At 36.6% G+C, this 14,916-nt stretch overlaps 2 protein-coding genes and 1 long non-coding RNA gene across 3 annotated transcripts; 1 reads left to right on the top strand and 2 right to left on the bottom strand.

Moving 5' to 3' along the window:
* Positions 1-888: 888 nt before the first annotated feature.
* On the top strand, positions 889-4,820 carry LOC133315491 (shikimate O-hydroxycinnamoyltransferase-like). The gene is made up of 2 exons (XM_061517122.1): positions 889-1,296; positions 3,718-4,820. The coding sequence occupies exons 1-2, from the start codon at positions 889-891 to the stop codon at positions 4,609-4,611; spliced, it is 1,302 nt and encodes a 433-aa protein (XP_061373106.1). The 3' UTR covers positions 4,612-4,820.
* A 1,677-nt stretch (positions 4,821-6,497) lies between these two features.
* Positions 6,498-8,052, bottom strand: LOC133315481 (uncharacterized). Its single transcript, XR_009752096.1, has 4 exons — positions 7,776-8,052; positions 7,400-7,476; positions 7,210-7,297; positions 6,498-6,776 (listed from the first exon to the last, which is right to left on the bottom strand). It is a non-coding gene; the product is annotated as an uncharacterized LOC133315481 (long non-coding RNA).
* Positions 8,053-10,456: 2,404 nt separating this feature from the next.
* On the bottom strand, positions 10,457-13,761 carry LOC133315514 (putative leucine-rich repeat receptor-like serine/threonine-protein kinase At2g24130). Its single transcript, XM_061517149.1, has 2 exons — positions 11,229-13,761; positions 10,457-10,776 (listed from the first exon to the last, which is right to left on the bottom strand). Exons 1-2 carry the CDS (start codon positions 13,759-13,761, stop codon positions 10,457-10,459), a joined length of 2,853 nt encoding a protein of 950 aa, XP_061373133.1.
* Positions 13,762-14,916: the final 1,155 nt, after the last annotated feature.

The raw sequence follows: 14,916 nt of genomic DNA, 5'->3' as shown, positions 1-14,916 counted from the left end.
TATGGCTCTTTTTTAAATTTGTGAGGGACCACAATTTCAACTAAATGGGCTATTTTGAATTTTTGAGGGACCACTATGGTTCTTTTTATTTGCTAGGGACTAAAACGGGCATCGTGAAATTTGCTGAGTACCAAAAAGGGTATTTACTCTTAAGTTAATTATAAGGATGATCAACTTTCGTGATAATAAATATAGGATTATATTTATCTCATTCAGATAAATCAAATTTTTACACCACATAAAAAATATGGATCCCACATCTTCTTTTTTTTTCTCCAATTATTTGTAAGTCCCTCTTATAATTTTATTCACTAGCATAAAATAACTTATTTCCAACGATAGGAAAAACATTTCCCATAAATATATCCTTCCAATATAACTAAAAAGTTAGGAAAGCAAAGTACTTAGTGCTAACATTGTCGTTTCATCACAGCTCATTATTTCAAGAAATAATTGAAAAAAGAAAAAAAAAAGCTGAGAAAGAGATCAGTGTCTTAACAACTTGGCTGTAGTTGGCGGGGTTGGTGAGTGGCCCCAAGCCCCCAACCTCTTCTTACCTTAAATCCCTGCTCCACTCTGCATTGCACCGTCCACCACTTTCTCTCTGACTCACACACACAAAAAATTCCAACCCACACAATTGTCATATCCACATTCCCACCCTTTTCGGTAAAGTTGCCACTTTCGTTTCTTATTTGTTGGACACAGCCTAGTTAATAATCACTTCAATTTTGGTTTCATAATTTTAATTAATTAATTAATTAATTATTATAACTATGTATGTTTTCTTTATCTTTTGTCCAATGTTTGTTTACCTCGTTACGGTTACGTATGTTATTATTACCTTAAGAAGCTTGTTTATACATATAATATTGGTTATGTGTAGACATGATCATAAATGTGAACGAGTCGACGATGGTGCGTCCGGCGGAGGAGACGCCGCGTAGGGCGCTGTGGAACTCCAACGTCGACTTGGTTGTGCCCAATTTCCACACGCCCAGCGTCTACTTCTACAGGCCAAACGGTGGCTTCAATTTCTTCGACGCCAAGGTTCTCAAGGACGCTCTCAGCAAGGTTCTCGTTCCTTTCTACCCAATGGCCGCCCGCCTCCGCCGCGACGACGACGGCCGCGTCGAGATTGATTGCGATGGCCAAGGGGTTCTCTTCGTCGAGGCTGATACCACCGCCGTCATCGACGACTTCGGCGACTTCGCTCCCACCCTTGAGCTCCGGCAGCTTATCCCCGCCGTCGATTATTCTGCCGGAATCGAAACGTATCCGCTGTTGGTGTTGCAGGTGCGTCTTCTTTCTTGTTAGGTCAGGTGTTACTTCCTTTTTTTTTTGGGTCGCACGTTTATTTATTTATTTATTTATTTTTTAATTTTAAGCCTTTTGATGTTGATGCTTTCACATAAGTTGTTTCCTTTTTCGTTCATTCAGATGACTCGTGGTCATTGCTTTCTTTGTATGTTACCAAAATTTTAAATTATGTTGGATTTGTTTGTTTCTATATTTATGGAATGGCTTTAACCCAGAAATGCCATAAATTATTTATATTTATTTTGAGTTAAAAAATTATAATAATAATAATAAAGACTATTACAATTTTAAAATAAATTATAATTATAAAAATATTTTAATTTTTACTTCAAAATAATATTATTTTACACTCAATATAAATACAGAAAAATTGATTCTGAATTCATCCTTTTTATTTTTCACATAATATTTAAACTCAATATGATTATCAAATTAATGCCCGCCAGGTTTCGTGGGCGCACGCTCAGTGCTTGTTTGAATTAAGTTATTTTGGAGTTAAACTATTTTATACCTTACTAAAAAACTTTTTTTTTTTTTAAAAAGTGATTATTTATTGAATTAATTTAGAAACGTAAGTACTATTATAATTAGTTAACAGTAATCATATATGGCGCAACCGCTTCTAGAAACTCTCTAATATAAAATTACTAGTGCAGCGTGGGCTTATTATTAAATGTATCATGGAGGACACTACTGAAGATCAAAGGATAACCCTTTATTTTGATTCTTATAAGATATTTCTGTCAGTCAATTTAGTCTTTAACAAAATTTGTAACCATTTATTTTTTTTTTTCTTTCTCTCTCTTTATTATTATTATTTTTTTTGGTAATTCGAAATATGATTATTAATTTAGTCTTTTATTTGTATAAAATACCTTTAAATTAGTCGTTTTTTTAAGACTATTTTTTTTTTGGTAAACTTTTTTAAAGACTATTTTACAATAATATTTCTTTGTCTAACACAAAATGACTAATTTAAAGGCAGAAATATGATTGTGAAATAGTCTTAAAATACAGACTAATTCAATGATATTTTTTATAATTAAGATATTAAAATAAATATGTTTTATACTCAAGGATCAAATTAATATAAAAATCTATGAAAGATGAAAATGACATTACCGTACATTATTCTTCGACTTTGATAACAATAATGTTTTTGAAAATAATAACTTATTTTTGAAAGATAAAAATGCGGCTTTACTCAAAAGTAAATTCATATATAAATGCTTCTGGAATATTCTAATGTGATTTTTCATACACTAATATTAAAGATTATTATTATTTTCGCATTGCAGGACCAGTAATTTTCTCGCAATGTTTGCCAATAATATCCTTGTATTTTTGTTTAAACTCTTTCACGATTTCTTTTAATTCATCTAGTTACTATTAAATGAAAAAAAAAAAATCCTTTTCGAAGCAAATAAACAGAAAAAAAGAAAAAAACTAACTAGTTAATAATCTTTACATAATTTTTTGTAACGCGTAATGTAACCATTCTAGCCACCTTCCAGGAATATAACCCAACTATCCAACGCGGGAATCACTCTTCAATTATGCACGTACAGCGGCGGCTGTAGCCCAATTTTTTTTATTTTTTTTTTGTTGACTCTTATATAGATAATTGATTTAAAATTAGTTAACATATTATTCTTTAAGAGAGATTAAATTAAGATATTGAATCACTGTCAATATAAGATATTATAATTTTATGGTATAGGGGTGGATACGTGAAGCACGTTGCAGGGGATGAGTTTACTTTCTTTCTTTGTGTAGAAGAGTTTAGACTTTAGAAATGATTCATAATTAAACTCATGGAAAACATAACACTCATGCTATTAATTGATAGCGCTCAACTGTTGATGTAGGTTTGAGCTTTAAATTTAATTGAGGCATTTAATTACTAGGGGTCTACATCATAACATCACTGCATCTGGGGATAGATTCAGAAATTGATCTTCTCATGTTTTAAAACAAAAATGATACAAGGGTGAACAACGATTATGATTTAGTAATTATCTATTTAATATTTTTTTTTCTCTTCTCTTATATCACCATTGATCATTGATTCATCTTTGTATGATTATGATTGTTCACACTTTTGGATAGATTCTTATATGCAGCGGGATTTCTCACATCTAGGATAACTCGCTCAGGAAGGAAGGGATGTTCTCATGTCTTGTTTTAACATGACCATAAGTAAAAAAATTCAATTATTCATTCATAGATCAAGCAGATGCAATAGTTGCTTTGATTTTCTGTTAAGAAAATGCTAGTTTCCCTTTTGATTTATTAATTGTAGGCCTCGATCCTGATGAATTTATTCTCAAGTATAGTCCCATATTTATACTCTCTTCATCCACAGACTATGAATTTCTGGACTTAAACTATTTGCAGGTAACATATTTCAAATGTGGAGGGGTCTCACTAGGCGTCGGTATGCAACACCATGTAGCTGATGGAGCTTCTGGTCTTCACTTTATCAATACATGGTCAGATGTGGCTCGTGGCCTGGATGTTTCCATTCCACCATTCATTGACCGGACACAGCTCCGAGCCAGGGATCCACCTCGACCTGTTTTTGATCACATTGAATACAAACCCCCACCGTCCATGAAGACTCTCCTGGAACCTGCAAAACCAGGCTCGGACGGCGCGGCTGTCTCTATTTTCAAATTGACTCGTGAACAGCTGAACATCCTGAAGGGTAAATCCAGAGAAGATGGCAACTCAATCAGCTATAGCTCTTATGAGATGTTGGCTGGTCATGTATGGAGAAGTGTATGCAAGGCAAGAGCACTTCCTGATGATCAAGAAACCAAATTGTACATAGCAACTGATGGACGGTCAAGGTTGAAACCTTCCCTCCCACCAGGTTACTTTGGCAATGTGATCTTCACAACCACACCTATAGCAGTGGCAGGTGATCTCATGTCAAAACCAACATGGTATGCTGCAAGCAGAATCCACAATGCATTGTTACGAATGGATGACGAATATTTGAGATCGGCTCTTGATTATCTAGAGCTGCAGCCTGATCTAAAAGCTCTTGTTCGTGGAGAACATACTTTTAGGTGTCCAAATCTTGGTATCACAAGCTGGGCAAGGCTCCCAATCCATGATGCTGATTTTGGTTGGGGAAGGCCTATATTCATGGGACCTGGTGGGATTGCATACGAGGGACTATCTTTCATAATTCCAAGCTCAACTAATGATGGGAGCTTATATGTGGCAATTGCTCTGCAGCTTGAGCAGATGAAAATGTTTCAGGAATTGTTGTATGATATTTGAGGGATTGAATATGCCCATTTTGAATCATGATTGTATAAGGTGAATGTTTCTAAGGTGGTGTTTTCTTTCCTTTTGTTTTTATGAACCGTATAAATATGTTAATTAGGAACTTGTTTCTGGTTACAAAATAGTCTGCCTTGGCAAAGTCTGATAATCTGTACAAATAAATGAACTTTAGAAACAAGTGTATTATTGATTTGGTATCACATTTGGACAAGATTTGTTAGTCAGCTACACCATCCCATATTTGAGCGTATTGTCGTGAACAATGAAGAATGATATTATAAAACTTGAAACCAATAGGTTCAACTTTTATTGTTCTAGCCTCAATATGATCCTCTGCCTCCTCTCCTCACATGATTGATTACTTTTCTTCAATATTTCATTTTGGCAATAGTAATTTGCCTTGCAAAGTTCGCTGGGGAAAGCTCTGGGAACTTGGGGTGGCAGGTGTGTTGCTTTTGTCTCGAGATACATATAGTTATTTAATAAATGATATGGCTCTCTTAATTGTGTGATGAAAACATTTGATTGGCATAATGTTAAGCATCCACTAATTACAACTTCATATGATAGTCCTGACGTGCAGTGATGCTCTCATAAAGGACCCTAAAGAAAACACCCACCACTAATTGAAGCATTAAAGAAAAATAACACATAATGGTACAGAGCACAGGCTCAATAAATATTTAGAACGTTTTGCACCAAAAAAAAATTAAATATTTAGAACGTCTTAGAGCAAGTGGAAGGAAAATACTACAATTAAAGCGAGGATTACAGGTGCTGCAGAGAACCAAGTTAATAATGACGCTGTGGAAATTTTAGTGGCTAGGGCGGTGATTAACATTTGCATCCCCCACTTTATTTTTTTTTTATAAATTACATGTATTTTTTACTGAAGTAAATCCTGTTCAGAACTGTAACACCCCATTCTAGAACCGGTTTGTTAACATCGCCTTATGATATTAAGCGCAGTTACAATCACATGGTTCAATTAAATCCGGTTAAATTTTTCTTTTTTAAAATATGCCGAACTTAAGATAACCAAGTGCGTGATCATAACCGTATTACATTGCGGAATAAAATAACTAAGCTTAACATCATACTCTTATATCTTTAGACCAAATGTTATTAAATGTCTTCTTCTAATCGTTAGCTACGCGTGGCTTTGAACCGCGCCTCGTTTGGAGCACTGTAGCCCAAGTTACGACAATTTGAAGCAACACAAGGGGGCGTTGAACACAGGCCCTACATGAACTTCAGCGCGCTACCGGGCGCTCAAGCGCGCGTTATCGGGCGCTAAAGTCTTCATCTGGGCGTTTAAGCGCACGGAGGCAGAAAGCATCAGGTCTTTCAGTATAAATGGGCGCTTAAGCGCGCACCAGGACGCTCAAGCGCGCTATCCTGGGCGCTTAAGCCCCCATTTGGGACGTTTTAGCGCGCAGAGGCAGAAGCATCTCCTCCTTCGGCGGCTAAGGGCGCTCAAGCGCGAACTAGGGCGCTTAAGCCCCCACTCTGGGCGCTCCAGCGCGAGGAGGCAGAGAGCATTGGCTCTCACAGGGGCAGCAGGGTGCTTGAGCGCGCTTCTGGGCGCTTGAGCGCGCTTCTGGGCGCTTGAGCGCGCTGCCAGGGAATTCTCCCTCTCTCATTTCTCAAGTCCAAACCTAGGGGAAAGGGCATCCCCATGACAAGCCTCAATGGTTCATGCCTCTAAACTTAACCCTAGCACTTATCCAACCTCTCCTCATGGATTATACTAAATTTTGGGCAGCATAACCTCTGTTTTCTCAACATTTCCCAATTTAGCACTAGGTACCTAATATATTTCTCAGCTCAACAATCCAATACATAAAGAGCATGCATATATTGAACTTAAAGTAATCATCAATTACAAATCATGTTCATTACAATTCATGGAACTTAGCTTACAAAACACTATGAACACTCCCTTGGCTCTCATCAACAAAGAGATAACCAAAGGCATGAGCATAGGCTAAGTCCATTCCAAATAAAGAGAACATACATCTATCAATTGTCTATTAATTACAATCCTATACATGTGAGCTACAAAACAACATGTATAATATCAAAATACAGGATCCTCATGCATCGCTACTAGTCTAAGTATGGCCACTTGCCACTGGTGGCTCCTGCAGCATCCTTACCTGAAAGGGGGTCCCCACAACACGGGGTGAGATATACGAATATATCCAGTAAACCAGGGGTCCTTAGAGCATCTCTCCACCCCACAGTTCCATATCAGTGTAATAGCAATAACAATAATAATGCAGTAAATACATATCTATGCAAAGTGCAATAACATCTCCAGGAGAAATCCCTCGAGCTCTCAAGTTGTCCTAAGGAAACTCAGATGCAAATAGTCCTACTGGCCAGCTAAACTACCAAGTATGATTTACGCATCGTCATGCAACATACCAACATAGGGAAACACCATCTCATGCCACACCAAATGCATACACATACGTATAACAAAGCATTACACTATTTCATTGCATTTATATACACTATAACTACGACTACCCTTTCAGGGCTTGGTGGAACAATCAAGGGAATTACACCCAAGGTCCGAAGGCTTACCTCAAGCTTCAGTTAACCTTTGTTCTTCACCAACAGTTTCAGCAACCAATCAACTTTGGTTTCAAGCTATTGTTTACACAACACACACCTACATCAAGGTGTCATAGCATCAATCATGCAATTCAATTAATATCTACATATATTCATCAATATCATAACAACTCTATATCACAACACGACATGAGCTTACCTATCCAATTGAACTAACCAAGCTCCATTGCTTGCTCCAATAGTTGATCACTTACGGTTGGTCCAAATGCCTCAATCCTAGACATCATTAGGACACAATCATCAATCAACCAAACTAAACCATTTATTACTAATGCAAGAAAATCCAATATCAAGCATTAAATCTTGCCATTTTCAAAGTATAGTCATATAACTATCTAAGCTCATTTCCACCGATTAAATATCATTCATAGCATTTCTTATAACATGCATTAAGCTCCATTCTTCCAAGAGCATAGCTAATCGGCTTACAAACCATAAAACCCCAAACACTATTCACAAAATCCCTAACTCATGCAAAATCTAGGGATTTTGTGTGCAAGATAGTGAAAACTTACCACCAATGATCACACAACGATGCAATGAGCGTTCCTCAAGCTTCGATGGAGAGAATCACCCCAAAACCCACAAAGGGTCGAAATTTTGGAGAAGAATAACTCACCACACCAAGCTCCCCACTAAAAACTAAGCAAGGATTAGCAATGAGGACGAGGTTCTAAGTGATTTAGGCTTTTGAATCACTCCAATCGGTTGAGGTTTTCTCTCTCTCTCTCTCTCTCTCATCCTCCCTTCCTTCTCCCTCCTTTCTCCTTCTTCTTCTTTCTCCTTCTTTTCTTTCTGCTGGCGACGAGTTTGTGGGGAGGGACAAGGGTTTCTTTTTGTTTTATGCCACTTAACCTTATGTTAAGTGGTTTTAAGTGGGTATCGGTTCATCCATCTATTTAACTCCATTAATTACCAAACTTTACCCAACAGTCTGGAATATTATTCTAGGAATATTTCCGCTTTTATTTTTAGATTTTGGGTACTTTTGCTGACACTCATTTATACCCCTTAATTTTCACTGAGTACACTTTTTACCCCCAAAGTGACTCTAATTCATTTAATTAAGTCTTATACTTAATTTTACTCACTAACACATACTTAATATTTAATTACATGAAATTTACTAATTAATTAGGTTAGGGCTATTATAGGAACGGATAAATTTTTGGTGTTAACGTTGCATCAAGATTCAGTGTATTCTACTAATGAAAGTATTACACATCATAGAGAGAAAAAAAATTTAACAGTAAAAAAAAAAAACTTTAACTAACATGTAATATTTTTATTGATGAAATATATTAAATCTTTGATACAAAAGTAATACCAAAAATTTATTCGTTCGGAAGGAGTTCAAAATAATATTAAAAGAATCAAATACATATTTTTACCCGATCTTCTCGGCTCCCATTTGGTTGCACCCCCAACCTTTGAGATCCCATATTTCTCTACCGTTGAATACAATGGAAACACAATGAAAGTAAATTTGTAGAATATGTACAATTTAAGGAAATATTATGAATTTACGATTTCTTTTTTAAAAAATAAAAAATAAAAAATAAAAAAAATTCTGAATTGAAAATAATAAATTTATTTTGCAGTTTAGTTATCCAATTTAATAACCAAACTATACGATGAGACTGAAAGAAGCGAAATAAAGCACTGCTGAAGGTAATTAGATGGGGCCAATTTGAGATGGTTTCTTTGCGATCCATCACGATTTAGATGCTTCAATTTCACCATCACAATCACATCGCCACAGTTCAAGAATCTCCATCGTGATTTCGATGCTTCATTACTATTAGGTGTGAGATCTGCGTGAGCGGGCTCTAATTAAAAGTTGTTTGTGCTGAATCAACGACATCGACGGCTTCGCGTGAGTAAACTATGAAATTTCTGTTTTGTTTTTTTGTTTTTTTTTTTGAATAATTTTTTTCCATTACTGTTACTGCAAGTTGTGCAATGCCTAAGTGGAAATGCGATTGTGTCATTCATGATGATGGTTGAGAATACAACAACTTCGATATGTTTCCTGTCTTCCTTCATTTTATAAGATCCTCTAGTTATTGCATGTACTAAATTATCACTTTATAATTTTCTGTCTTTAATGATTCTGGCTTGTCTGGCATGCTGGAATGGTTGGATAATATTCTTGTGAACTAACTTCCCCCAGGTCATATATTGATCAACAAACCAATAGAACATTGTTCTTTACTATTATGAGCTTGAACTTTGCGTCTTTTGTCTCTTACACGTTTGAGATGGAGATATCAGTTATTGGGCTTAGCAATTTATGATGTGATATCCTGACAATGATTTGGAAAAACTACAGAAAGAAAAAAAAAAAATTCAGGTTGAATCAACCAAGTAACACCAATAATTAATGCAAATGGATAAATTCGAGTGGGTTGATTATATGATATGACATTTCAATACCAAGTATAATTATTGCAGTTTCTCTATTATTTCCCTTTGATATCTATGCCAGTTTACGTGATTTTGTGGACAAGTACTTCAAGGCTTTGGTATACATTTGTGGTATCTTCGTCTGTTGGCAGGTGTTACTAATGTCCATAATGTTGTATTAAATCAGTATGCATTAGTAGTTTACTGTTTGTCTGATTGCTGATTGTTATTTGTTGAGAAGGAAAATAGCTCTTTACCTGGGTCATTAATTTTATTAAGTAGGTATGCGCAACTAGAAGTACTTAATACTACTTTCTGGCTCGGATTACCTCGCTTGATTTCTTCTTTTAATAATCACAGCATTGTTGGCCTTTAGACATAAGTTACCTATTCGTTGTTTAGCTATTTTCGCATGTGAGAAGTGGTATTGTTTGAGTAAAGTAATCAACGGATTGTATAAAAGTTTTATGAGAATCACGCTGCATATATCATTTAGAACATCTTAATGTTACCCGTTGTACTTATAAACTTTTAAGTTGTCAAAACCTAACTTTGGGAAATCCCGACTCATGGATTACTATGGTGTAATAATCCACAGTTTATTACAGGCTTATAGCAAAGACATGTCATGTTGTGCAATTTAGATGTCTTCAATGGGTTCATTCTTGTTATCTGCTAATATATTTTGTAAAATTTCAATTTATCCTTTGGAAGTTTTGGGTTGGACACTGCACAAGTATATGAGACAACTGGGCAATTTACCATTATCTCCTGAAAAAAGAGAAAACCGTTAATCACCACCTATTGTAGAAGATGAAATTCCAAGAGAGGAGGCAAAAGTTCCACTTGTGTCCCCATTAAGGTATCTCTTGAGACGATCTAAGTCATCTGCTGCATCAAGCATGGTAGGTCTTGTTGAAGGCGACTCCTGTGTGCAAAGGATCCCCAACTCAATTAACTCCCCAATAGCAATTTCCCACATCTTCTGAACCTCTTGGGATTGATCTCTTGAAGCTGTTACCAAAGCAGGGTCTACAACTTTTTCTGCCCTTCCATGATAGTGACTTTTTACCCATTTGTGCAGACTTAACCCGCCAACAAACATGTCATCTGTTGGTCGTCTTCTAGTCACCATCTCAAGAACTAGAATGCCAAAGCTATAGACATCTCCTTTGGTAGATGTATTTGATCCAAATCCATATTCTGCATGAGAAAGTATGGAAGAATATTGATGACTTCTTGGACCTAAATTGAAGTTTTCCAAATTTATGGAAGCTACTTAGATACTTACAGCAAACACATGATAAACAGGAATGTTATCTTGCTAGTATATGTATGAGATGCCAAAAATTATGTCACATATTTTGTTCTGTTGGTGTCAAATTGTGGCAGATTGCTTCTTTGATAAGAACTAATTAAATTACTTGGTCCCTGGTAGTTAGGTTGGTGGGTGACCATTTTCAGATTTAACTGAGCTTGGTTTTTTGTTCCTTCTAATGATTTCCATTTTAAAGGAATTTTACAAGATACAGATTGCGAAGTTAAGATCTACATTACATTACCTGGTGCAATGTATCCAATGGATCCACATAACAAATTTGCAGTAGAGTGCCCCATGTGGTCAGTAGCCCCACCATTTCCTCCTCCGACACTCATGATTAACCTTGCAATCCCAAAATCAGAAACTAGAGCTGTCATGTCATCATTGAGAAGAACATTGCTTGGTTTTAGATCACAGTGTATGACTCTAACTGGAGAATGATGATGCAAATAGGCCATCCCTTCAGCTATATCACTGCAAATATTCACCCTCAGGATTATACTCAAGTCTGATGATCCAGAAGAAGGATAGAGGCGGCTCTCCAAGCTCCCATTGGCCATATAAGGTAGAACAAGAGCCTTAAAACCAGGTAGGCTACATGCTGTGATAATTCTTATCAGATTCCTGTGCCTAATTCTCTTCAAAACTTGGCATTCTCTATTAAAGCTCTTGCTAGAATTTCCAGATTGCAAATGCAGCACCTTGACTGCTATTGGTGTCCCGTCCGGAAGAACTCCCCCGTAAACATGTCCGTAACTACCTGATCCAAGAAGTCTCTGATTGTCAAATCCTCCAGTGGCATCCGATAATTCCTTATGCGTGATCCTTGGGAAGTTACTTATCAACTCGGGTCTAGCTGGTCCCTCAGTCCTCCGAGACAAAATGATTACTTTAAGATGCTTGCATCCAATTACACAGCAAATTATTGACAAGAATGTTGATGTGAAAATGACCAAGATGAATATAATCAAGAACAAACGTCTTTGAAACCATCGTCTCTTATGAGAGCACGGGGATAAGCCTGTAATTGTCCCACAAAGTTGTGGATTTCCTAAGAATGATAAATATGACATTGAATTAAAGATACCACCAGATGGAACCATTCCCTCCAGGTTGTTAAATGATAAATTGAGAAAAGTGAGCGTGTCAATTTTACCAAGTGTTGCTGGTATCAATCCAGATAATTGATTTCTTGAAACATCAAGAGATTCAAGGTTCTTCAGATCTCCTAAGGATTCTGGGAGCTCCCCTTGAAGAGAATTGTTTGAAAAATTTATCATAGAGACAGCAATGCATCCTGCTATCTGAGGGAAGATACTTCCAGTTAGGTGATTTGATGAAAGATCCATCTCCTGAACCTTTTCTAATTTGCTGAGCTCAATCGGCAGGGGGCCTTCAAGATGATTATGCGAGACATTTATGAAAATTCTGAGCTCATGCAAGCCTGAGAGTTCAAGTGGGATGCTTCCTGTTAATCTATTATAGGACAAGTCTAGCTTGTACAGATTAGTGCACCGTCCCAATGTAGGAGGTATTGTTCCTGAGAGAAGGTTATTGTTGAGAAACAAAGAATTTAGCCGGACCAAATTTCCCAAACTTTCTGGAATCCTACCTGAAAATTCATTGTGTGACAGATCTAGTAGACCCAGATGTTGACACTTGCCAAATGCTTCCGGAATTGAAGTCTTCAGAAGGTTGTATGATAAGAGAAGTTGTTCCAAGTTTGGTAATCTGCAGGTCTCAGAGGAAATAGTTCCATTTAGAAGATTGGATGTTAAATTCAGGATCGAAAGCCTTGAAAGATTTGCTATGCTGTGAGGAATTGATCCAAAAATTTGGTTTTCCTGCAGGAGTAGAGTTCTTAGACTGGAGCCTAGTTGACTGGCGACAGTATTGGAGAACCTTCCCCCAAGGCCCATGCCTGCCAATTCAAGCTCCTCGAGAGCACTGTTGTTTCTAAGAGCAGTGAAAAATGGATCAAGATTGGTGTTGTTATCATGACTTACCAAATGATTGTATGATAAATGAAGGTAAAGGAGATTGGGCCAGCTGCTTACAAACTTTGTAGGCAATTCACCATATAGATAATTGTACTCGATGTCTAAATTTATAAGGGATATGTTAGTCAAAGAGAAAGGAAGCTGTCCGGTAAATTGATTATTGTATAAATTGAGACTCCACAGGCCTGGGCAGTTTCCAATCTCTTCTGGGATTTGACCAGTTAGGAAGTTGGTGGAAAAGTCCACAACCTCTAGTAGAGTGCAATTGGAAAAGATAGATGAAGGAAGTGATCCTGTTATATTATTTTCCTTGATAAGTAGAAGGATAAGCTTGGAAAGGTGAGAAAAGGACTCCGGTATTGAGCCATGCAAATTGTTCCCATCGAGAATGATACGGTGAAGCCGTCTGAGGTATGAAAATTCAGGTGGAATAATGCCATACAAGTGATTGTGAACAATCTCAAGGTGGTGCAGTCCAGTGAGATTGGAAAGGACGGGTGAAAGCAGCCCCACTAAATCAGTATCTTTAAGGATTAGTCGTATAACACGGTGATGGAATTTGTCACATTCAACACCTGTGAAGTTGCAGACATGAGCAGCTTCAGCCCAGTTAGCAAGTGAGGAATGCGGGTCTGATATGATTGTTTTTTTGAATTCCAGAAGAGCAGCTTTATCTGTAGTTAAAGAATGAGAAAGATGGTGGTGGTGGCGCCTTGGAAGGGAGTGACCAAATGTTGCAAGTAAAACGAAGAACAGTGTTCGTAAGAAAACCATGTTGTATTGATTGCAAACACTTCTTAGTTCTTAGTAATAATACTTTTTTGTATAAGATCCTTCCCCCTCACTGTCTTGCTGCCACCCATTTTGGGCGTTGACAGTGAGAATACTTAGATTTTTGACATTACACAGCGTGGCATGAGTCAAGGTGGGAATACTTGCATCGTGGAAAACTTTCAGTAAATGCGATGATTTGTGGAAGCAATTTTGAATAGGTGATGAGTAGATTCTCAACTCAACTCAATTGAATGCCCATTTGGGAGGAGACAGAAGGTTAGATTGGTTCTCCCGAATAGTAATGTTATCCTCTTAATGGTAGAATGTGGACATAATCTAAACCATTTTCACATGAAATCTCCTATGAAATTTGCAATCTTGTGCTGCACTCAACAGTGGCGCACACACATTCACACACACACACACAGGCTGCAGTTGACATTTTAAATTGTAAGAATGGCTGCGCATTATGCGGTCATCCAAAAACGTCACATACCAACGTATGCAAGTGCAGTTAGATTTTTTAATGGTGTCTGGACTCCGCTTGGGTTTCAGTGGATTAGTACTAAGTGGAAGTTGTAGAATAAAAACTTGGGTGGATGAAGAAAGCAATGACTTGTGATTATAGTGTTTGCTTTCTTTGTGGTCATGAGCACAATAATTATTGTACGTTATCTTATGGCGAGGAAAGAGAAACCAAGAAAGTAAATAAATGAAATACATAGAAGCGATGTATTTCATTCATCAAGTGCATCATTGTGGATGGAATTACAATATTTTTTTAATCTTTTTCAAAATTTATAAATAAATTTTTTGTTTTTTGTTTTTAAATTTATAAATAATTTGATTCAGTGAAAACATAAACTTGCTAAGAGTTTTATTTTAAAAAATGGTGTACTGTGAGTCAAGATTTACAATGAAAGTAACTTCTGTGCTCGCTGGTTGATTATATACATTAGGGGGGGTTGGATCCTTTCTCTTTTTTAGCAAACACATTACAAGCCGAAAAAATACTATTGACCCTTGCTCGGAATGTTTACGGAAAACCCAAAAATGAAAATAACAAAGGAAAGCAATTGTATTTTTAAAGGAAAAAAAGAGTTTCATTTTAAATGATACAAGCTTATGTATTCTTAGCAGTTTTTAACTATGTAT

The sequence above is a fragment of the Gastrolobium bilobum genome, unplaced genomic scaffold, assembly GCF_033153095.1.
Source record: "Gastrolobium bilobum isolate Gb01-03AN ecotype WA unplaced genomic scaffold, APGP_CSIRO_Gbil_v1 utg2933, whole genome shotgun sequence".
Lineage (NCBI taxonomy): Eukaryota > Viridiplantae > Streptophyta > Magnoliopsida > Fabales > Fabaceae > Gastrolobium > Gastrolobium bilobum.
The sequence above is the reverse complement of the archived record's forward strand: the minus strand, read 5'-3'. Positions and strand labels throughout refer to the sequence as shown.

Excerpts from the sequence above, each read along its gene's own strand:
- LOC133315491 (XM_061517122.1), top strand. The coding sequence starts at position 889 with ATGATCATAAATGTGAACGAGTCGACGATGGTGCGTCCGGCGGAGGAG. Across the intron at positions 1,297-3,717 it reads ATCCGCTGTTGGTGTTGCAG|GTAACATATTTCAAATGTGG; the intron begins GTGCGTCTTCTT and ends AACTATTTGCAG.
- LOC133315514 (XM_061517149.1), bottom strand. The coding sequence starts at position 13,761 with ATGGTTTTCTTACGAACACTGTTCTTCGTTTTACTTGCAACATTTGGT. Across the intron at positions 10,777-11,228 it reads CATTGGATACATTGCACCAG|ATGACATGTTTGTTGGCGGG; the intron begins GTAATGTAATGT and ends GACGACCAACAG.